This window comes from Lutjanus erythropterus, chromosome 19 (genome assembly GCF_056507025.1).
Source record: "Lutjanus erythropterus isolate fLutEry1 chromosome 19, fLutEry1.hap2, whole genome shotgun sequence".
NCBI lineage: Eukaryota > Metazoa > Chordata > Actinopteri > Lutjaniformes > Lutjanidae > Lutjanus > Lutjanus erythropterus.
The window spans coordinates 678,362-702,320 of NC_139335.1; the positions used below are offsets into that span (position 1 = coordinate 678,362).

A 23,959-nucleotide genomic window follows, 5' to 3' on the forward strand; every position below is an offset into this window, starting at 1 on the left:
CTTAAACAATCTATAAAATGTACTGATGTTAATAAGGATGTTATAAGGGACTTATTACCATTAACTAACACTTATTACAGTCACATTAATATTAAGTGTTACCAAGAGTCGTGTGGCTCGTGTCATATGTAGATTTCTTAATTCTCAAGTTTTTAATGTCATCGTTAATTAATGTTTAGATTTTTTTTAATGGTCTTTAACAAACACTATTTCCCATAATCCCCACACTCGACAGTCAACACAGAACACACTGTAAAAATTTAACGGTCACTGGAGTCGGGTGAAATTAATTTTCTTTACTGTCTTAAAAATCTCATGTTCGGACTCTTTCTCTCTTTCTTCTCTGCTTCCTACGAGAGCTGCTCTTGGTTTTATGCGACCACCAGAGAGAAAGATGGCGGTGCAACGTGAAGCACAGCAGGACGAAATGCCACTGTAAAACTGCCTCATAAATAAACTAAAATAATTATAATAGAAGAATTATAGAATTATAAAATGATAATAATAATAAAATAAAAAGTTAATCAGAATTTGAAACTTGGCATTTCATTCTTGCGGCTGCAGCAAAGTTCAAGCCTCAGAGCGGTGGTGACTTCCTCCCTGTGATGTCACTGTTTAACATCAAACAGGTTGTGCACTAAAACACAGGAAGTTGTGTCAAGCAGCAGCTTCGGCCCAAAGATTTTATTCTACGACGTGTTTTCAGTGGTGGAAAAATTATGTCGCATCTTTTACTAATCAAATAAAAGTATCAGTACTTACTACACTGTAAAAAAAAAAGTTGAAAATTTCAAATCAACTTATAATTTACTTGCTTCTTTTTGTGTTTTGAGCCCAACGTTTTTTTTCTGTGAGCCCTTTTGGTACCGTGTGGTTTTGTTCTCCGTGGAACAAGTTGCCTTTGTTTGTAATGAAAAAAATCGCAGCTTTCTTTTGCAATTTTCTCTCACTCCTGCAATTTCACTATAAAAAAAATGCCTAAAAACATTGTGGGATGAGTGAAATCAGACATTTCAGGCTGAAACAATCCCTCAAAACAGAAACATGAAATCCGAGAGGGACTGGATACTGAATTTGAACGAAGTTTCAACGTTTCATCGTTTCATGATCGATCTCTGGAAGAGTTTGAGTTGGGCTCAGAACTAAAAGAAATCTATTGCATTAAGTTGCCTTGAAGTTTTGAGTTGTATCAATGTTTTACAGTGTGCAGATGGAGGATTAGGAACAAAATGTGCTCTAAAGATTAAAAGTAAAAGTTAGTCATTCTGCAGCAGGAAGTCTGAACATGAGATTTGTCGACGATAAGAAAATATGACGGTGTGTCATGTCAAGTTATTTTCTGTGTGTTAGAATATTGATGACAGAAAACGTCACTGCAGCGTTTTTTAGAGTCCCAGATGTTGTCGGAGCAGCAGCTGGATAAGAGGAAACATCAGGACTGCAGCTCTGTGTGTGTGTTTGTGTGCGTGTGTGTGTGTGTGTGTGTGTGTGTGTGTGTGTGTGTGTGTGTGTGTGTGTGTGTGTGTGTGTTTGTGTGTGTGTGTGTGTGTGTGAGCACAATGCAGCAGCAGCATGGGTGTGTCCACCTTGATAGTGTGTGTGTGTGTGTGTGTGTGTGTGTGTGTGCCACAAACAACAGGAACAGATGGATGATGAAACATTCAGAGGAAACAGGTCGCTCTGTTTGTTTCTCTCTCCTGCCTCCGCAGCACAAAGACGTTCGTCTTCAGTTTCTCGTAGCAGCAGAATCTCACTTCACCTAAAGTTTCTCTTTTTTTTTTGGCATCAAAAAGTGAAAACCACGTCCCCCTCTAAGTTTGCACCATTCCCTGACCATGAAGATTCGTGCAGGAATCAGAATAATCCCATTTCCATAGAGACAAATGCACGTTTCCATGACAACAGACCCACTCGTTCATCACTGAGAGAAAGTGGTCTGAGGAGGAGATAAGCTGCTACCACAGAATGAAATGAGCATCATGTGATCCATCCTGCTCTCCTTGTTCCACAAGTTGATTGGTGGCCGGAGTGGGTGAGTTGGTTGGTTGGTTTGTCGGTCAGTCGTGTCGGAGGTAGAGCGTCAGGCAGACCATGCTCGTCGTGCAGCAAGAAACAACAGCAAAGTACAGGAACAGATTTGTTTTTCATCCAGTGCAGGCGCTTTGAGAAAGAAGAGTACTTCAGGAGATCAGAGGGAGCAGTGGTGTCGTGTCGTGAAGTCGGTCTCACCGTTCCAGACGATTTGAAATCAGGTTTTTAATATCACTGCAGACAGAAGAAAGACATAAATTCACATATATTTGAAATGGTTTTACATCCTGGAATAAATGTGTAACTCTGTCCTTTTTAAGATTTAAAGAGAAAAAATGATTTATTTTATTAACAGTTAGAAGACATATGGTGCTGCTTTCCTGGAGAAGAGTTAAGCATCCTCTAGTTTCAAAAATGCCAGGCAATCTGGAAAGTTATGGTTAGGGTCACTCATCATCCCTGTCAGGTATTGCCTCACCGGCTCCCCCTTCTGCTCAGGTGCTTTCAGGACCAATACACTCCTCTCTACTGGTGTGGACATCGAGGTCTTCCTCAGCTTCACCAGCGTTAACGTCTGACCTCAGTGCTCCTCTAGAGTCACAGTCTATTCTACACCCGAGCCTTACTCCTTTAGATTTTAAGAAAAGGAGAGGGCTGGGTCTAATTCACTGAGATATGAACAAAACAAATGTCCATCTGCAATAAGAAAGGCTAAGTCTGATTATTATTTAAATCGAATCCCAAAGTCAAATTCAAATCCAGCTCATTTGTGGAAGGCAGTAAATTCTCTTAAGTCTTCCATCTCGTTTCCTCCTCTCACCACAGCAAACGTCTCTTTTATATCAGAGCATGAGGAGATCTGTGCAGCTTTTAATGGACTTTTTTCATCTGCTGCTAACCTGTTTGATCAAACTCGTACAGGACCACGTCTGTCCACTATTGATCCAGCCAGATAATGACAACTTCACTGCAGCGTTTCTCTTTTGATGAAGAGGCCACTGCACTCCTTTCTATGGATTCTAAGATTTCTGTGGAAGAGGATAAACTTGACCCCGACTTTTTAAAACTTGCTGCTCCAGTTATTACTCATATTTTGAACCTTTCAGTTTTAAACAGCACAGTCCCGAAGGTTTGGAAGGTCGCTTATTTAACACCTTAATAATTACAGACCCATTTCTAAATGATCATCTCTTGTCAATAATCAGCTAAAGTCATTTGTCTCGACTCACTGCATTCTCAGCATGCATCAGTCAGGATTTAGGGAAAGACATCGCACTGTTACTGCTGCCACCTGTTTTAAATGACATCATCACAGCCTTAGATAAGAAAAAACACTGCGGCTCTTTTTATTGATCTCTCAAAAGCATTTGATACGGTGGATCATGAATTGCTCTGTAGTGTTGGATTTGATGAAATGGCTTTGAAATGTTTTCAGTTACCTCAGCAACACGCAGCAGTCTGTTTGATTTGGTTACTAAATCTGAATTTGTGCAAATAGCAAAAGGTGTCCTGCAAGGCTGAATCCTGGGATCAGTGATATTAGCTCAGCTGTCACTGGCTGGAATATTCATCTTCATGCAGATGACACTGTTTTCTTCTGTGTTGCTGATGATGCACACTCTGACATAAATTCCTGAATTTCTGATATCAAAGTTGAACTCAATAATCATAAACTGCTTCTCAATGCAGAGAAAACAAAATTCATGTTGTTCATCAGATCAAAAGATATGAACCTTGACAGCCTCATCATCTCCACCAACAAAGGTACAAATATTGAGAGGCTCACAGAGTAGAAGTACTTTGGTATTTGGATCCATGAAAAGTTTAAATATCATGTTTCCAAGACTTGAATGAAAACTGCTTTATTTTATAGAAACAGACTCTCCTTTCTGCTGCAGTGTAGAAAGATGCTTGTTTTTTTTTATCAGTCTCAGACTGTGGTGATATTTTATACATGCACACCTCTGCTGCCACTCTGAAGCCCCTGGACTCTGTTTATCACTCTGCCTTCAGATTCATCACTGGAGACAGTTATAACAGCCATCATAGTGACTTGTATACTAAGGTTGGGTGTCCCTCTCTCTGTGTAAGACGTGAAAGACACTGGCTTTGATTGATTCATAAAGATCTTATGGCTCTTTTACCTTCGTACATCAGTTCAATCATTTCTTTTGATGTGGGCTCTTATCAAACTCGGTCCAGTGACTGGATTACACTGCAGGTGTCGACTGTTTTCACTGAATCTGGAAAATTCACTTTTTCATATTTTTGCACCTGCGACATGGAACAACATGCAGAACCATTTAAAGCTCTCCTCATTTTGATCCACTGGACAATTTAAATCTTTATCACATTTTACTTCTAGGTGTTCCTGTTTTACCTGATTAAAGGTTTTATATGTTTACTGTTTTTATTGATTATTGATGCTTTTATTTACTGTTGTTACTTCTTGTTGCCACTTCTATGTAATTTTCTCTTTGGCTTCTTCTGTGTCTAAGTGCTTTGATTTATTTGTTTTATTGTTTTACTGGGCTGCATTGTATTTCTGAGTTAAAATAAAGATTGAATGAATGATCACAACAGTTAGTGAAAATTCAACCAATCCCCATGAATTCTGCATCACCTTGCAGTTTTTTCCAGTCACTCCAACTTCATGAAAAGAGCACAAAGTTCAACACTCTGTGCAGAGTCTGGTTTTCTTCTTCATAGTTGCCTTTGATTTTTAATGAATTATAAACAATAAATGCATTTTAAAAATAGCAACTTGTTTTTCAGAGCAGTGAAACGTGTGACTTTTCAAATCTGGACTGGTGACGTTCCTCTACCAGTCACCTGCAGAACTTGGGATCCTATAAAGAATTATGGGACCAGTTTCGTTAAAGGAGCAAAATGGAGCCATTCCGTGTGCAAAAATCAGACCTGCAGTCCAAATATTGAGTCGGAGGGACAGATTGTAGATTAAATAAACTGAAATCATATTTATTACATGATCCATGGTTGAAGCAAGTTGTCCTCCTCCCCAGACGTGACAGAGACAGACAGCCTGCGGGAACGTAAATTAACAATAACAAGTGAGGACGAGTCCTCCACTGTCAGCTGATCAGCTGGTTATAATTCTGTCAGTTGTCTGTTGATGTAAAGTTTCAGCCAGTTGTCCTGAAAACAAAATTTCAGTTTCACTGCTGCCAAACTCCATTCACACTTTGATCAGTTTAACCGTTATAAACATCTACTCCTTCTAAAGCTAATGAAGGATTTCTAATGAATCATAAACAGACATTAACTCATTCGACATAAATAAATAAATACATCTATCAGGTTGAATTTTGGAGAAATGTGTCAAAATTAAATATTTCATTCATCATAAGTACAAACATCTGGACCAAGCAAGGAGACATTTATGGGATGTTACTTACATCCCCAGTTGAGGATGATGGCGGCGGTGAGGATGGCGATCCCTCCCAAGATGGAGACAATGGACAGAACCATGGCGTTACGGCCCAGACGGCGAGCGCCATCAATGTTTCCTTGCTGCAGACTGTTCCGGGACTGAAGACAGAAACCAGAGACGAAAAGTGGGACGTGATCAAAACTTTGCATGTGGAGCGCACAGACATACGTACGTCCATGTGCTCCACGTGTCTGGACCCGTTTTTCAGATGACAAGATTTAGACTTTGAGAAACATTTTATGGTTCAAACAACTAATTGGTTTGTGGAAAAATTATTGTCAGATTGATCACAAGTTGAAAAATAGGTCCAAACGTCCACCTGTTTTCACATGTTTGGACCTATCGTTCAATTGACAAGATTGTGACAGAATTAATTAATCGATTTGTATTATTTTCTGACATCAAACAACTAATTGATTAGTAAAAAAAAAAACGACCCTGTTAAAACGTGTTTTGTTGTGTTTTCCCTCTCAGATCTAAAGTCGTACCATCACGGAGAAGGTGAGGGCTACGATGTTGATTGGCCACAGTGGGCAGAAGCAGGACATGATGGCGAGGAGCAGGTAGTCCCTCGGTTTGGACCCGTCCACAGTGGCCTCCGTGATGGCGCTGGGCTGGCGGGTGAGCGAGGGCCGGGGTGAGCCCGCCGCCACCGAGCCGGACCGGCTGCCCAAGCCGGGCCGACCGTTAGCGTGGCCGCCTGGCTTCGAGTGCAGCTTGGGCGACACGGAGGACACTGTGGGAGACGAGTCAACTCTCACAGGACCGACACCGTTACCTGGACGACAGGAAGTAACAAGACAGGTGGAGTAATCAGATTACACACACAGGAAGTGAGAAGACAGGCTGAGTAATCAGATTACACAGATTACATTACTGTTACAATGATTACATCTGTACCAACAACCACTCTCAGCTCACAGGATACTGTTCTAAAGAGTAACATCATCACTACTAGAACCATGAAGGGTTCTTCAGCTTGTCCTCTTTTGGTTCCTAGAACTCAACATAAAGTGCTATATCTAGAACCATGTGTAAAAGGTTTCACCTAGAACCTAGAAGCCACTAAAGAGAACCCTTGTACTATGTAACGGTTCCACCCAGGACCCTCTCTGGAGGTTCTATCTCTTTCCACCTTTAAAGAGTGCTAACAAGAACCCACCAGGATGTTCTACCAAGAATATTTTAATATTCTGAGGTTTTGATCTAGAACCCGCCCAGGAGGTTCCATAGAGAACCTTTTTACATTCCAATGGTTTTTGTTCAGAATCTACCCTGGAGGTTCTACCAAGAACCCTGTTATATTATAGCATCCTTGATGAAAGAGTTGTTCGAGGATTTCAACAACCCTCGAACTCTTTCTTCCAAAAAGGGTTCTTTGGATTAAAAAGGGTCCTTAATGGAACAGTTAGTCTTACAAAGAAACCTTTACAAAGAACCTCTTCATAAAAATGTTCCTCAGAAGCAAATGGCTCTAGGTAGAACTTCAGCCCGTCAGGGAAAATCTTTATGTTGCATTGTGTGTCCAGTTTTCAGGTGTAGGGTTCTGTATCTGAAGCACAGTAGGAACAAAATGTCCCTAAAGTATCTAAAATCAACGTTCTCAACAGGCGGCAGATGGAACCTGTAGAGTTACTGGATTATAATTTGTGAGAACAGAGAAAAGTGTTGGACGGTGTCCATGGTGGGACATGCACAGGTGGAGGACAGGTGTATTTACTGGTCTCCATGTTGTCGGTGATCACTGTCAGGTGGTCCATGTCTTTGTCCTCCTGTGTTTGTTTGGCATCGACAGCGTCTGTTGTCGGGGGCGGGGCTTGTTGCTCCGTGCTGACCGGTTGAGAAGTCACAGCGGCTTCTCCTTCCTGCTGCGTGCTGACTGGTTGGTCTGGTTGCTGCGACTCCTCCATGCTGCTGGACGGCTGGGCGGCGCTGGGACTGGTGGCCATCAGACGGCGAAAGATGAAGCTAGAAGTTGAAGACAAGCTGAAGGCAGGGCACGTTCTGAAATCCAGAAAAGAGGCGGAGTCAGAGATTTAACTACTTAAAGTTTGTTATGAATTATTTTAATCATTGATTGGCTGTTGAGCACCAGATGATCTTTATTAAATATTGTAGGGATGAGCTTGTTATCATCAGCACAAATTTTATTTTGAAGGGTCAGTTTCATCTATTAATACACACAGGAACACAGCATCTCATTGGATGACAGACTCAACTCAAGGCATCTTGGGATTGCATGCTAACAACAACAACTTTTATCAATGCAAAAAAATCCTAAATAATAACAGACAACATTCAGTGTTGGATTTATCATCATAGATTTATTTGACCACATCTTCAAAAAGGTGCTGGATTACAAAGCTTCTGAAAGGGATGCAGCCGCACTGAGGCCAACGCTGTAAAGGCACAACATTAGCATTAGCTTAACTTCCTGCTCGCCTTACTTCGAGGCTAACCTCCGTTACTTTTACAGCAGTTGGGAAACAAAAGATGAGACTTATCTTGGTGTGGAGAAGCTGCAGTGTTTATTAACTGACACACTGTAACCTGAACTGTACATTTACTGCCACACTGACAACCGACTGCCAAGTTAAAGTTTCTGCACCACTCAGTCTCCCGATCGCGCTCCTTCACCTGCACGCCATACACACATACACACTGCTCTGGTCCTGAAAAGGGTTACGCTGCACTAATGACAGTATGCCTCAATAAAGTCCAATAAAATGTAATTATTAAGGTAGTACATTAAACTGAGACTAATAGATCTACCAACTGACCAACAGAGCAACCAACCTACCAACTGACTGACGAAACAACCAACTGACAACCTATCAACTGACCGACCAATGGAGAGAACGACTGACTGACCAATGGAGCAACCAGTCACCTGCCCAAGGGAGCGATCAACCGACCAACCAACTGACTGACTGATGGACTGACAATGTACCCACCAACCCACATCCCATGGAGGGAGCGATCAACCGACCAACCAACCTACAAACAAACTAATCATGGTTTTGACATTAGCTGGATTTTCCTCCAAATGTAACAGAAATTTCAACCAAATTTGAGGAAACTGGAGAAAGAAATGCAAAATGACACATTTCCATCCACCTGTATGTGATTATCAGGAGTTGGTTTGACAAGATAAACAACAGGAGGATCTAAATCTCCAGTTGATGTCAGGAAGAACTGCAGAAGAAGAGCCAAAACCAACCGAAGGAAACATGATGGAAATCAGACGCTGTAAGTTTACAGATCTGATCTTTTCAGCTTGTCACATGTCTTAGGTGCATCAGAAATTCTCCTAAAGTGTTTTTTGAAATATTGTGTGATTTTTTTTTCTTTATTATGATTCTTGTTCTTTTGTTGGATGATTTATGGGGATTTTTTATGGGTACTTTTCAATATTATTTGCATATAATAATCACAAAAACATGCTGTGAAAAACCACTGAGAATTCAGGGCTGCAATATTCATTTTGTTTCTGGTCACTCAATAACTGTGGTGTTATAAAAAGCTTGAGTCAGGAGATTTGAGAGAGAAAATTAAAACTTCCGCAGTTTAATGAAAGAACATTATTACGTTTTTCAGACGTCTCTTTTTAAGTCCCCGCCGTCTAACCAACATCAGACTGCACCCGACAACAAAGGAGGGAGAAAGTCTGCACAGTTCAGATATTAAAGCTACGTTATGTAACTATTGTACCTTAAAATAACTGCTTCAGAATCATTTTGATGTGACAGTGACTTCTGTCAGGCTGAGTGGTGCCGCGCTGCAGCCGGTACACCGGCTCTTGCACCATGTAGCATCTCCAGGAATACTGATATTTAACATGAACAAATACACACAGAGAAAGAATGCTGTGAAACTTCATGAGATGTTGCTGAGAGGCAGCAGGGTCACATTTTGGGTAAATTACATGATATCAGATCAGTTCAAAGACTCACATATTCACTGATACGTTACTCTGGGTGGGAGAAAAAACTGGATTCCTTAATCTATTTTTGACTGCTGAATAGATTTTTACACATTACATATATACATATCTGTTAGCTTGATGCTAACTGATATTGTGAATTCCAATTGAAATGCTAACAGAAATTAGCGTAACGATTGAAGTAATATCTTCACCAATGGATGCATTTTACTTCACATGCTTCACAGAAAGCATATATTGCACGTACTTCCACTGATCTGTAGAAACTAGAGTTTGTAACAATTAAGTGACATTTTATCAAAATTGCAATATGACTTATTGCTGTTTTCAAATCGCAGGAGGTGTAATGTTTGTTAAAGGCAGTCGACCTACCAAGCGAGCGATGAAGTGACAGCTTGAATGACCCACCAGTTTATCTGACTGGTCAACCTACCAGCTGACAGAGTGACCGACCCACAGCCCGGTCAACATAGTAACTGACTGAGCACCATCTGAACACTTTAAATGCTACGTGCTACATGCTAAAGGACCAGGATTTAGTGGCATCTAGTCGTGAGCTTGCAGATTGTAAACACCTCAACCTACAGCGGCCAAAAAACTGCAAAACTGCAGAACTGCAGAAAACCAACAAAAGAAAACATGAGGGAAATCGGACAATAAATCACAAATAAATCACAAATAAATCTTACATACTGGACTTTTAAAAGTTGAGATACAACTTTAAACATGGTGTGATGCAACTGAAAGCTCCAGGACAGACATTTTGTCATTGATTGATCTGTTCATGAGGTCAAGAATGAACCTACAATCTCAAATTTTGAGACAACAAGAAAGAAAACTTGCTTGAACATGTAGTTAATTCCATGCTTGAGGAAGATCATGTGAAGGCGTCAAAAGCTCCCATCAAGCCCAAGTGAGAGTCTTGTCAAGAAGCAAACCTCAGACCTGCTAAACATCTTGTGGGAGTGATCATTTTAATCCAAACCATGATCTTTCCCAAACTTTTACCAAGTGTTTTCTGCCACTAAACCTGCCCAGATCTCAACCACAGCCTTGTAAACATTGTTTATAACGTGTGAACAATGAAGAAACAACATTGCAGGAGTCAAGAGTTTCCATTTGGACATGAGTTACAAAGATTAGAACGTGATCAAGCAAGAGTAAGAAGAAGAAAGTTTTTGTTACCTCGAGAACAGAATAAATAGAACACAGATCTATCTGTGTGGGTTGAAGGTCGCTGATTTATTTCAGTGACTCAACGGCTTCTTGCTGGCAGCTGCTGAGGTTTCTGGCTCCTGGTCCTTTGTGTAGGTGGACACGAGCTCTGTCAGTATTTGATTTAAGTCCCACTGGTCACTGATGGGGTTTATTTAGCCTCATACATCACTGAACGCCTCTTTACACACTAAAAACCATTAATCAGCTGTGGATATTAACAGTCCTGTAACAGTGAGGCTGAGCAGGGATGGTAAGTTGCCTCCAAGTGTTTGTTCTGTTTCACAACACAGTAATCACCAAATTACAGAGTTCTCTACAGGAAGATTACTGAGGCTGCTTTCACTCCAACCTCCACTCAAAGAGGAAGTCTTGATCAAAATGAGCCAATGAAAACCAGGACGTACACCTAAAAAACTAAACAGTGCAGCAGCAGCAGGTTTAGACGGAGGTGAAAAATGTCCAGCATGACATCTTCAAATGTCTTGTCTTTGTTCTCTCAAACAATCTTTTTCCACTAATCAATCAGTTGTCTGGTCCATAAAAAGTCAAAACTGTATGTTCACTCTGCTGCAGTGGTATCTTCTTCATGCATTGATCTCATATCTTTTCTGACATAAATACATGTTCTTGTGATCAGCTGTTTGATAAGACATTCCTCTTTCAGCAGCGTGGATGTTATTTCTCACTCAGACGGAGGCTCATCGATCTGAGCGACGGCTCAGAGGACAAACAGCCTCTTAAAGAGCAGGTTTGGGAGAAAAGCTCGGCTGCTGCAGCTCCTTCACACACTCAACATTGTAATGACCTGCCAGGTCTCGACTGATGACTTGTACCGTCCCCCTGAGGGACCGAACGCTGCGGCGCTGCAGCGCTCGGTAAAAGCTGACAAAGACAGTCTTTTCTTACACTCTGTGTGACTGTGTGTTGTGTTACAGCACATTTCTTCAGCAGTCTGAGGGGCTGCAGTGTAATTTAAAACATGTTACAGGATACAAGTGCTCTTCAAAGGACCTCTGCAAAAACCGCCATGTTTCAGACAGCTGTGAACTCCAGACGTCCTGTTAGAGCGCCACACCTGAGATGATGCTGCTGAAATATCATTTTTCAACATGTTTCATTCATTATCATTCAAAAAACTGGACATATCTGACTGTGATTTAGCCATTTTAAACACTTTTATTTTTGAGTTGCAACATGTAAGAAGCTCCTGTACTGTATTGTACTCCTGCATAAAACTGCACAGCTTCGTCATCCATTTAAATAACAGTCACACTTTTAAATATTGTTCCTAATGTTTTACATTTTTGTTTTTGTATATTTGTCTATTCTCTGTTTTTCTATTCATGTTGCTTTAACAGACAGTACTTGCCTTTATCTTTATAATCTATAATTTATCTAATCTATCAAATTTGTTGCAAGTGAAAACCTACTTGGCAAAAAAACGGTTTCAGACTCTGATTCTGATATTACAGTTATGCATCCAAAAGTGAGTCCTGCGGTCCAAACAGCAAGTTGGAGCAATAAACTGTAAAATAAATGGGTTTAAATATTTAAAATATATCCTATTTAAAATATAATCTACATTTGAAGTGAGTTATTTACTCCTGCCCCCTCCTCTCCAGACCCGAGGAAGCTCTGCAGGAACACTGCATGAATGCAGGACAAGCTCAACATTATATATTGTCATCGAGTCCTCCAGAGTCAGTTGATCAGCTGTTTATAACTGTCAGTTGTGTGTTGATGTAAAGTTCAGCCCACTGCTCTGAAAATACAAAGTCATCTCATTGCTGCAAAACTGCTTTAAAGCTGTGGTAGGCAATATATGTTTGGTATCAGTGAGAAATGATTTTCTAATAACCTTTCAGCATGTTGTAAATGGAGTGGTCTAAGACAGAACTCCTCTTGGTTCTGTTTACAACATTCAGAGCTGGGGAGCTGTGCAGGAGAGGGTCGGTGGCAGACTGGAGCTTCTGGAGGAAGAAACAGCAGGGATTATAAAGAGGATTTATTTTCACTTGTGCTTCTCAGCTCGTTTGCAGCAGCAACCCATGAAGAAATTACAGAGCTGAACACTGTTCAGATGAAAGCTCAGGGTTTGTGTTTTGAACAGTTGATGTTTCTTGCCTGCGCACAAGAAGTGCGTGTTGCTTGTGTGGCAGGAGGAGCTCAGGACGGAGAAAAGGAAAACTAACTCAGATGAGACTCAACAAAACTGTTTTTAGGCTTAACTACCTACTGCAGCTTTAAGAATTTGAGTTGGGTTCAAAACAAAAAAATATACTGCAGTCCAAGTTTCCTCAACTTATTTTGTTTTTACAGTGTGGAATCAGGTTCCAGCTAAGAGTGTGGGTTAAGTTTGGGGACATTTGCTAATTTCCCCCTTTTTTTCCACTCTGTGAGATTCAGAGCTGAAGAGGAGGTGAGAAGTCTTTAATGAAAAGCTGGTGGATCTTTAAAGGGGGTCTGAGGGGTCTACACTCCCACAGCAATTAACCTGCGGCTGCTGTCGTGGTGTTTGCAGTAAGTGGCAGGATTAGCCGGCAGCATTGAGCTGCATTGGACTCTCAGGAGTCAGAGGGGGAAATTAGCAGGAAGAGATGCCCATTAGAGTCATCAGTCTGTTGTTTTTAGCTCTGCAGCTGCAGCAGCAGCAGCGTAATGACTCTCTGATAATGTTTATTTCATGCGGCGGTCAGACCATCAGTCAGCTGATGGACTGACATGATTCAGACTGTTATTAAAGACTGGAGCTGCTCAGTGTTGACCAGAGTCAGAGGGGTTGGTCTGCAGAAACTGAGATTCTGGGACAAACATGGGTCCATAACTATGCACTTGTGTAATCGGTTTTAACAATAAATGACATTTTGGAGATTGAAGTTCTGCCAGTATGAACTATAACCCATTTAATAATAATAATAAGAAAAATAAATTAAAAAATAGGTAAATAAATTCATATTATCAAGTTGTTGTTGTTGTTCAGTACTGAAACTAAAAGTGAAAAAATTTCTCATAAAGAAAACTGTTTTTGAAAAGGTGAAATGTTTTGAGTTTGAATATCGTATCAAACCACTGACCAATCAGATCAGTGATGAAGTCATCAGTCCTACAGGATCCTGACAGAAGTCCTCCAAAGTGTGTGAGTAAAAAAGGAAGGACCAATAAATAAATATGTCTATTCTGTGTCAGAAAAGAGAATTCACAACTTCAAACAATTAACAAAAAATAGAACTAACAATATCTACTGATAACATAGCTGTAAAAATACAATATATATTATAGATATTATTAAACAATATAATGTTATATATTGGCCAGTCCTTATCCCTGTGGTTTAATCATAACTTTGCCCTTTTGAAATATCTGAGTTGGGGTTAGAGTTTTAATATTTGAGTTTGGATCAAAAATTATTCACAATAATCATAAAATCAGAGACTCTGGAAACACACTCTGCTGATGCTTCTGTCTGTAAATCTACAAAATGAATACATTAAAAAAAAAAGGAAACAAAAAGGGAGTTTGGTGTAATAATTTCCACAGAGAGCACAGGGATCCTCAGACTGCTAGTACGTATATTCTTTATCATTTTGTCACCACTGCAGAAAAAAATCCTGCCATACCTCCTCCTTCCTGGCACTAATGTTTCACGCCCACCTTGAACTCTAACTGGGCGTCCATGTTTATTATGTGTGCACACAGATGAATATATTAAATGCTGCCTCCACCAAAAAGAAAACTCAGAGCTTCCAACCTGCACAGATGGATGAATTTTTCTTTGATAGATGTTGGGGACACGTGTCCTGCAGTCCCCTGTGCTGAGTACTTTTTTTTTTTTTAGCACAAATTATCTTAACGAGACTTTTGCAGAAATGAGTGTCGGTATGTTGAAACAGGACGGACTGCTGAGCCAGAATCAAGAAAGAATTTGATATCTCTCTGAACTGAGGGTGGAGCGGCTGCTGATGGGGCACTTCAGTCAAACTCTGGAGGCATGAAGGTGTAGAGGCAGATAATACCTCGCTCACACACACACACACACACACACACACACAGATACAGAGTTATTCATGCATATTGCAGAGGCAGATTCTCAGTCGCTCAGACCACCTGTTGGACCACACAGATCAATTTTCATGCCTTTCTGACAGAACTGCACACTTGCAGAAAAACCTCCATTAATGTTGAGTTTGACTCTTTACACATTTCGGTGCACATGAGTAAAGCCGTCTGTGTTCATCACACAGCAGCAAAATATGTGCATTGCATCAAATTTTGCACAATTTCTGCGTGCTGGTGCATCCTGGGTACGATCAGTAATCAGCTGTCTGTGGTTTTCTTCATGATGGTGAGTTGTTCCATGTGTTTATGAGCAGCAGCTGAAACATGACAGCCAGAGGATCTATTTCACATATTTGTTGAAATTATCTTCACACCCCCGACTGCAATCAATAAATCAAAAAAAAAAAAAAAAGGAAAAAAAATGTGCTATCTGTTTCTGTTGCAGGCCTGTGATTCAGGTGGACCGAATGAAATGATTGAGCCTGACTACTAAACGTAACACACACACTCACTGCACATGACCACAGTCACAGATCTGTGTATATAATGCTAAAGCTATAGCAAGCTAGTTACACAATAATGGCACAGAAAGTGCAGCCAAAATGTCTCAATGCTAACATGCTAACATGCTAACATGCTACTAACAGTTAGAGGTGAAATGATGTAATGAAGGATCTAATGTGATCAATGCAAAGTGAAAAGAAAACATCCATGTAATTATAGCTTTTATTTTGAAATTCTCTGACCACACTTCTGTACAACTGTTTTGTCCATTAGAAGGACACTTTGTAGGGCGTTACCTTTACCCTAACTACATTTTGTCCAGTTGTAGGGCCCTTTAAAGGACATTTTACTATGTTTTGTCCACTAGAAGGGTAACTTAGAGGACACTTTACCAAATTTTGTCAACTAGAAAGGCAGTTTACCATGTTTGGGCCAGTAGAAGGGCACTTTAGAGGGCACTTTACCACATCTTGTCCATTAGAAGGGTCATTTAGACGGCACTTTACTATGTTTTGTCCACTAGAAGGGAAATTTAAAGGACATTTTACCAGGTTTTGTCCATTAGAGAGCCACTTTAGAAGGCACTTTACCAAATTTTGTCCACTGGAAGGCGGGTTAGAGGGTACTTCATCCTGTTTATCATTATCATTACCTGGGTGCCCCTAAGCTGCCGGATTTGACACTTTGCGAGTGAGAATGAGCTGATTTTTGGGGAGTGGCTTTCAAGGGAAGCCTGACAGGAGCAGAGGGGATTTTTTCCAAATCTGGCTCACTCTGCCTGGTTTCTCCAACATCCCCAAGCCCAGCTTTAAGCTAATCTTAAAAGCAAAGTCATCAGCACATCAGAAGCGGATAAAGACTCCAGCAGGATGAGCAGAGCAGCTCTGCAGCCTCAACATGCTTCAGCTGCTCTGAGACTCCTGCTGTGTTTCCTGATCCTTCGACAGAAACGTCTGAAGAGGATCGTCTTTGGTTTGTTCTCATCAAAAAGACAAAAGTTTTAATGGAGCAGTTCAAGACTTAAGGACACGTGTGTCCTCAGACATTCGCCCTGCTAGCCTTTAACTTCATCTTCACACACACAGACACACACATGCTGACAACAGAGCAGATTTTGGAGGCAGCCATGTTTCTGTAGCTTCACACATTTAAATCCACAAACAGTGACTCCATCTGTCACTGACTTCATCTTCACACTGAAATCTGAAGTCAAACCATCAGCTCTTTTCAGTTTAAACACCTGATTTCACTTTAATTTTAATGATCCTTTAAGTCATCTGTTGGGGAAAAATACCATCTGGAGCAGCTTGAACCACCGAGGTTAGATCTGGTCCAGCTCTTCTTTCTTTAATATGCTTGTAAATCAAATGTTTTAGGGTTTTTCCACTGCTGCTCAGATGAAACAAGATAAAAACAAATCTTAGTTGCAGCATTATGTGGAGGATGATTTCATATGCTCTCATGATCCCCATGTAGTGAGGATGTGGCATCAATGTTATGGAGCAGTGATCCCAACAGAACAACCAGCTTCTCACAGGAAACAGAATGATCTGATGAAACACACAAATATGACAGAAAAATATCTGAATATTTGGTGAAGCAGCAGAGATCGAAAACCTGGGATGAAGCAACGTGAGTGCAGCCATGTTTAATACATTTTAACACACATGATGCATGAACATCATCAGGTCTCACACACACACACACACACACACACACACGCACACACACACACACACACACACAAATGCACCAAAAGCATCAAATGCAGACAAAAGATGTGACTGAGGCTGAACTGAAGGAAGCTGAAGTGACACACCCACTGAGTTGCTGTAGCAGCATCAGCAGCAGCACATGTTCTGTGTGTTTAACATGTTCTACACCCCCGACCCCCCACCCCGACATGTAAAGATCTCTCACCTGGTCCTGGTCTACGGCAGCTGCAGGCTGGTGTTCATGGTGCCTCTGCAGGAGGAGGGACAGGACGTACGATCCAGCAGTGAGAGACGAAGCAACAGAACTGAAAAAGAAAAAAAAAAAAAAACAGACGCAGGATTCAGGCTGACACACCTTTAAAAAAATGGCGAAATGTCTCTTTAGTGTTTAATTTGTTCTGCTGGTTTGTGGTGATGCAGAGTGTCGCTGCAGCAGCTCTGTTCTACTGCAAGAGGTGAAAGCAAAGGGAGGGGTGCTTTAACTGTGTGTGTGTGTGTGTGTGTGTGTGTGTGTGTGTAGTACAGGAGCTTCTCTGCTCTCCATCCTCCAGCAGTGTGAAGCTCTCTGAAGCTAAAAGCAGTTCCTGTCTGAACTTTCAAAATAAAAGCTCAGAAACACTTTCTGGTGAGCAGACCTGTCTCTCTCTCTCTCTCTCTCTCTCTCTCTCTCTCTCTCTGTGTGTGTGTGTGTGTGTGTGTGTGTGTGTGTGTGTGTTTGTAGTTTAAACACACATGTCTGCTCAGATTTTTGAATAATTTGGATATTTAACAATGTATAATGAAGTTTATTTTGTGACTTATGTTGAGTCAATAAGAGTCATTAATATTTTGAGTTTGTGAAGTGACAAATAATTCCACAGCCTGCAGTTGTTCATCACTTTTTGTGCAACTGCAAAAAAAAAAAAAAAAAAGTGAGGGAAAAAATTATGCAAACATACATATATATATAATATCCTGCGCATGTGTGTAATACACAAAGAAATAGTAGCTGTAGAAATATGTCTCCGTGTTTACAAAGGTTTTTTAGTTGTAGAAATGCTTTGTGTATTTGGAATTAATATATATAACATTAAAAAACTTTCTGTGCATATTAAAAGATACTGATTTTGCTCTGTAGTTCAGACTCGAGGTCCCATTTAGTCCTAAAAAATTTTCAGCTTTTGTCATTTTATCACTTTTTTTTATGATTTTAGGAGGCCAATCAACATCAGGCGAATGGACAGCCAATGAAAACTAACCTTTAATAAATGCAGCTGCAGGTACATTTGGTTCAGTGTTGATCAATGTGCTCCATCCCTTCTCAAATAAAAACAGAAAAATGAATAAAGTATGATCATAAATAATAATAAAAAAGAAACCACTTTGTGTGATCTGGAGTCATTAAATAAACTTGAATCTCGTTTTTATAAATGTTCATTGATCCTACACGTGCGTGTCAGCTGTGCTCTTATTTTGGTGGGAAACGTGCCGGTTTCCTGTGTGGTGCTGGTTAACGGTGGTTCACTTTCTGTCCCCGTCCTGCTGCGTTTCTGCTGACGGAGCACAATCCAACAATGCACCAGTTACAACTACACACTCCTCACCAGGATCAATATTCAGATTGATTCTGATGATTGTTTCTGTGCGGATTGATTAAAGACGTTCATTAATGTTCAGCACGTGTGTTAATGACGAAACAAACAACCCTGAAAATACAGATTAACTCTGAGTGTTCATGTTCAGTAAAGAACAGTAAATGTCTGATTTGATGGTGTTTTTATTTTGAAAGTGTGATGATGCAGGTGGAGTCATGACAGTTTCCTGCCCCCCAGTGGTCACAGACAGGAACTGCAACACTACAGTTCAGTTCATCACGGTGTTTTAATGTCTGTGGTCTGCAGGGACACTGACTCACAGAAAAAAACAAACTTTACCAGAATAACGAGTTATTATCATCATCCTACAAAGTCAGAAACATCCTGAAAATACGTTTTTTTTTCTGAACTCTGTAAACTAAATAACTAAGGTTAGATTTGCTCCTGTATTTCTTTACCTTGGTTTTAATTTCACTCCTTATTTACGTACAATTTAGTAATTTCTTTTTCCTTGTTAAATGATAAATGTATATTTCAGACTAAAAGAGTTTAAATCTGCTCTTCATTCTGTCCCTGTAGGAAAACATTTCAGTGTTTTCATGATAGAAAAGGTTCCAGCTGTAACATTTACAGCTAAAATGCAGTTGCAGTTATGATATGCAGTAAAATATCTGATGTATTTGTCAAATCTTTGTACCGAGTTGTTCAAGTTAAATTAATAAAGCTAAATTAATTTGAAAATAAAGACTTTCAAAGAAAGATGATTTATGGGCCTTAAAATGTTAAGACTATTGTTATTTTTGGTTTATTTATTGTTCTGAAGTGGTGATCAGACACTAATGAATATTATATTTCTACTAAACCTTACTGCATTCACATGAGAAAATACATTCTTCTGTTTTTAATTATGAATCAATGAGATATTTTTCATGGAAAAGAATTACTGAGGTAACTTTCAGCATTTTTTCTTAATCGAATGCAATAAACTGAACGGAAGAAAAAAAAGAGACTCTCAGATTCAGATTAACATTTGTGACTTTTGAGATTAAAGTATCAACTGTTTAATTCCTATTTGGCTGACAATTAACGAACTGCTTTAACTGTTTTTTGTACGTTTAAATTTTTTCAGAACACTTTTATTGTGAAGGAGCCCGTTGGAGCCGTTTCCTGTCTGGTTTGTTGATGTCTGGTTCTGCTTCCGGTGTGGATGGAAGCGGCCGCAGCTGTTTGTGGTTCCAAAATGACCAAACTGCAGCTGCTGAACGCCTACCTGACGGAGCGGCTGACGGTGGTGGTGAAGGAGATCCTGGACGTGGTGGAGGACACGGTGACCGAGTACCGGGAGGAGACCGCCAGGACCAAGCGGGAGAACGAGAGCCTGCGGAGGCAGCTGCGGGACATCCTGCTGCTGGAGGCCGAGACCGAGTGGCTGAGTAAGGGCCGAGCCAGACAGCGAGCTCCGAGGGGAGAGACGGCGTTCCGAACTGCGCTGAAAACATTCCCACTTTAAACTCGTATAGCGAATTAACGTTAAAATTCGTGTTTTATCCGGGTTTTAACAATTGCAGTTATTCTTTAGGAGGCGGTTTTAAATTCGGCATCCACTAAATGTACCGACAGAACCGAAATCTGATGAAAAATGTGACTTTTCGTTGTCGCTTTGCTTTTTACTTCCTCTTCTCCCACCGAGCATCAGCTGATGTTCGAGAGTAGAGTTTTTGTTGGAATTGAAAGGTGCTGCTTTAAAGATCATCTAAAAACACGACGAATTAACATTTGAAACGTATTGTTGCAAAATAAAATTAAAAATACATGCATTTTTGTGATCTGTAATGTAACGCTAAACATTGAATTAAATATCCTGATTTTCGCATGGAGTCTGGCTTGATGTTCCCTCAACACAGAGATCTTTTGGGACTTTTGGCTGAATTACTTACCCATAACTTACTTTATCTGACTGGGATTCACGTCTCTGCTGACTGTCAGATATTCGTGTTTCTGTTAAAGGGCAATTCTGTGCACATTATTGTTCACTCTGACTGAAGTCTTCCAAAATATTGGGGGCGAGGCGGGTATTCTGTATATGTGTTTTTAAAAAAAAAAAGTTTATGGAAAGATGTCATTTAAACGTACAAAACAAATGTAATATTTTGTGCATGTCTGAAAAAGTTTTGTGCAGAGATACATTTGCACATGTACAAAGGTTTTGTAGTTGTAGAAAAGCGTTGTGTATTTGTAATTAAAATAAAATAAGATTTTTGTCCGTATCGTAACTGTCGTGTTGTTCTCTGTGTTGTTTCAGGGTCCACCAGGTCCCGTCTTGGTTTTGTGGCCCCTGAGCAGCAGCAGCAGCAGCCGCCTTGTGACCCAGAGCTGAGGCCCCACTCTGAGGAGCCAGACTCCACCCTGAACCAGCCCCGCCAGCCTCCAGCGAATGCTGCTCCGCCCTCACACGATCAGCTCGTGTCTGTGAAGCTGCTGTCGGTGCAGAGCGACATGGCCCCGGGGCCCGTTCTCCCCCTGCCGGGGGACAAGAAACCCCCTGAGGTCTGGGAGCCGGTGCTGAAGCCCGACCCTCAGACATCACCTCTTCCCTCTCGCTCCGCGGTGACTCCTCCGGCTGCCGCGGGCCCTAAAGTCCACGTCGAGGTTCCTGCAGTTAGAGAGGAGGCTCGGGCCCCGGCCCCGCCCCCGGCCCCGCCTCTGATCAAAACTGAACCTGAGGAGTACACAGTGACTGAAGCCGAAGGTGTCACAGACGCTCTGACGGCGAGTTCTCACGGCGCACAGGATCAGTTCAGGAACAGAAGCGACACAGACCGGACGGCGGCGGTACGTGCAGAGCGACACGAAGCTCGTGGAAACAGGAAGTCCTCTCAGGAGAAGGTCACAGCTGATGATGTCACAGCCGCCACGTACGTCCCTGAGCTCGTACATCGCTGCCCACGCTGCGGCGAGGCGTTCGGCCAGGCCAGCAGCCTCCGCCTCCACCTGGAGCAGAAGAGGAAGACGTACGCCTGCGAGTGGTGCTGCAAGTCTTTCGCTCAGTCCGCCGACCTGCGGCGTCACCTGCGCACGCACACAGGCGAGCGGCCGCATCGTTGCACCTTCTGCTCCAAGAGCTTCAGCCAGAGGGGGAACCTGCGGCGCCACCTGCGCATCCACACGGGGGAGCGCCCGTACAGCTGCCCGTACTGCTGCCGCACCTTCAGCGACGGCGACACCATGAAGAAACATAAACGCACGCATTCGGGAGAGAAACCGTACCGCTGCGTCCAGTGCTCCAAGACCTTCACCAGCGCCAGCGGCCTGCAGATACACCTGAAGAAGGACATGTGCTTTGTGGCTCACGCCTGATTGGTCGCTTTAGGAGGGAGGGAGGGCACATCACTCAGCCTGACGCTTGTTTTACTGAGAGCGTCACGAGTCAGGAGGCTGCTGATAATCTACATATATTAATATATATGTAGTTTATCTTCATGTGAAATCTTTACGCCTTTAAACACTAAACTGGTGCATCAACAAACGAAAGTTGTTTAAACCGGAGCTGAAAGAAATTCTCAAGTAAAAAGTAGCAACAATTCTAAATATTTTGAGCTGAGCCCTGCATTAAAAATCGAAGTGCAAAAATACAGAATTACTAACAGCATAATAATAATAACAGCATTAAATATATCGTATAATAAACAGTTCTCTCTCCAGTTTGTATGACTGAACAGGTGAAAATAAGTTTTACTTCCCTAAGTTCTTAATTTTTCCCGTCGAATCTCTTTTTTCCAAAACATTTTTTGAAGTGTTTGTTGCTGTAATACTGTTTTTGGCCACAGGAGGCAGAAGAGCGCCACCACATGTTCTATACATCACTAAAATCTATGGCTGCCAACAACAATTAATGTCATAGGCACTTAATTGGTTGATTATTTTCTCAATTAATCATTTAATGGTTGTTTGCCTATAAAATGTCAGAAAATGATTGACAGTGACGCCGCGTTGTCTCTTCGCTCCACCTCTTCACGTGTTTTTTTTTTCACCTGACAGGATTCATTTTTTCTTTCTGCAGCCCTTCAGAGATGTTTCAGATGTTGCAGCTCCGGCGATTTGAAAATTCCAGCCAACTATTTTGTGATTTTGACAAAATTTCGATTCATTATTCAGCCACGAGTCAATTTGATTTTAAACAAAGTTTTTTTGTTTGTTTGTTTGTTTGTTTGTTTTGGAATGGACGGCTGCATTATTGTTCAACTTTAATTGTTAGTTTTATGGCCTGATAACTGTCATTTATATTTTCAGATTCTTCTTTGAAAAGGTCTAGAAGGTGAATCTGATATGAAGTGTGATCTAACGGCTCCAGTATGTCGGCTTTTAAATCGTTTTTTCTGCAGATGCCAAAAAACCCCACTGACTTTTTGACTTGATTCTTGAAATGGAAAGCTCATTTTGATGTACGCAGTCGTGTGTAAAGACGTAAAGACGTTTCCAGCCTGCTGCTTTGTGATGCAGCAGGTCAGATCACCTGTCCGACCATCGCAGGCAGCCAATCAGTGACGAGGAGACATTTTACATTCCAGCTGAGCATCACTGATGCACTTTGTTGTTTCCCTGAACGGGACAGGATGCAGTTTTTAAAGGGCAGCTACACTGACTTTCATCCTTCATATTTATTTATTTATTTATTCTAAAGTTTTACTTCCAGCTGATGGACTGAGTCTGCAGAGGACTCAGAGACGGAGACAGACATGTCCATCCTGGATGAGGACTTCACATCTTTAAACATGAAAAAAGGAAAGTTTAAACCTTTCTGTCTCACAGCATCAGGTGGATTCTTCCTGCACAAATCGATCAATGTGTTATCAATACTGTTACATGACAGGAGATCTGATCAGCTGATATTTGACTTACAGTAACATCCTCTGAAACATCTGTAAACATCAAATAAATAATGTCATCGCTGTAATAATACAACATTTCACTGAGTTACCAGTTTATTAGGCACAACAGCTGCAATGGTTGATCAATTAATTGATTATTTAAATTTAGTGGCCAAATAGTGAGTTTTCATAATTGATTAATGGTTTGAGCCCATTTGCTTCTAAAATGAGAGAATTAGCTGATTTTCTTTGTCATTTAGGAGAATAAATTAAAGGTTTCTGACTGAAGAAGAGCTGCAGCATCGATTATGTTCTGTCATCGATCAATAGATGATTTCCTATAAAATATTAGAAAATGGTGAAACATTCATCCTGCCACAATCTTGTCAATTCAAAAATAGATCCAAAAGTGAAAACAGATGGGGCTCCTGTTTTCACGTGTTTGGACCTGTAACAACTGATCAGTTTCAAGTTCAGTTATGATCAAAGAGATCAATAACTCACAGTTACACAGCTGTGGTTTAGTGGTGCAACAAGCAGAACACTGGTTCCTGCTCCTGGTTGTAGGAGCTCTGATGGAGGCCAGACTGAGTTCACCT

The 23,959-nt window shown here is 41.1% G+C and overlaps 2 protein-coding genes across 2 annotated transcripts; one reads left to right on the forward strand and one right to left on the reverse strand.

The window, feature by feature from the left end:
• Positions 1-1,599: 1,599 nt before the first annotated feature.
• On the reverse strand, positions 1,600-19,901 carry LOC146308930 (uncharacterized). Its single transcript, XM_084744101.1, has 6 exons — positions 19,763-19,901; positions 17,124-17,223; positions 7,203-7,486; positions 5,971-6,260; positions 5,448-5,580; positions 1,600-2,265 (listed from the first exon to the last, which is right to left on the reverse strand). Exons 3-6 carry the CDS (start codon positions 7,429-7,431, stop codon positions 2,249-2,251), a joined length of 669 nt encoding a protein of 222 aa, XP_084600227.1. The 5' UTR covers positions 7,432-7,486; positions 17,124-17,223; positions 19,763-19,901; the 3' UTR covers positions 1,600-2,248.
• On the forward strand, positions 19,683-22,073 carry LOC146308931 (uncharacterized). The gene is made up of 2 exons (XM_084744100.1): positions 19,683-19,925; positions 20,795-22,073. Exons 1-2 carry the CDS (start codon positions 19,700-19,702, stop codon positions 21,847-21,849), a joined length of 1,281 nt encoding a protein of 426 aa, XP_084600226.1. The 5' UTR covers positions 19,683-19,699; the 3' UTR covers positions 21,850-22,073.
• The last annotated feature ends 1,886 nt before the right edge of the window (positions 22,074-23,959 follow it).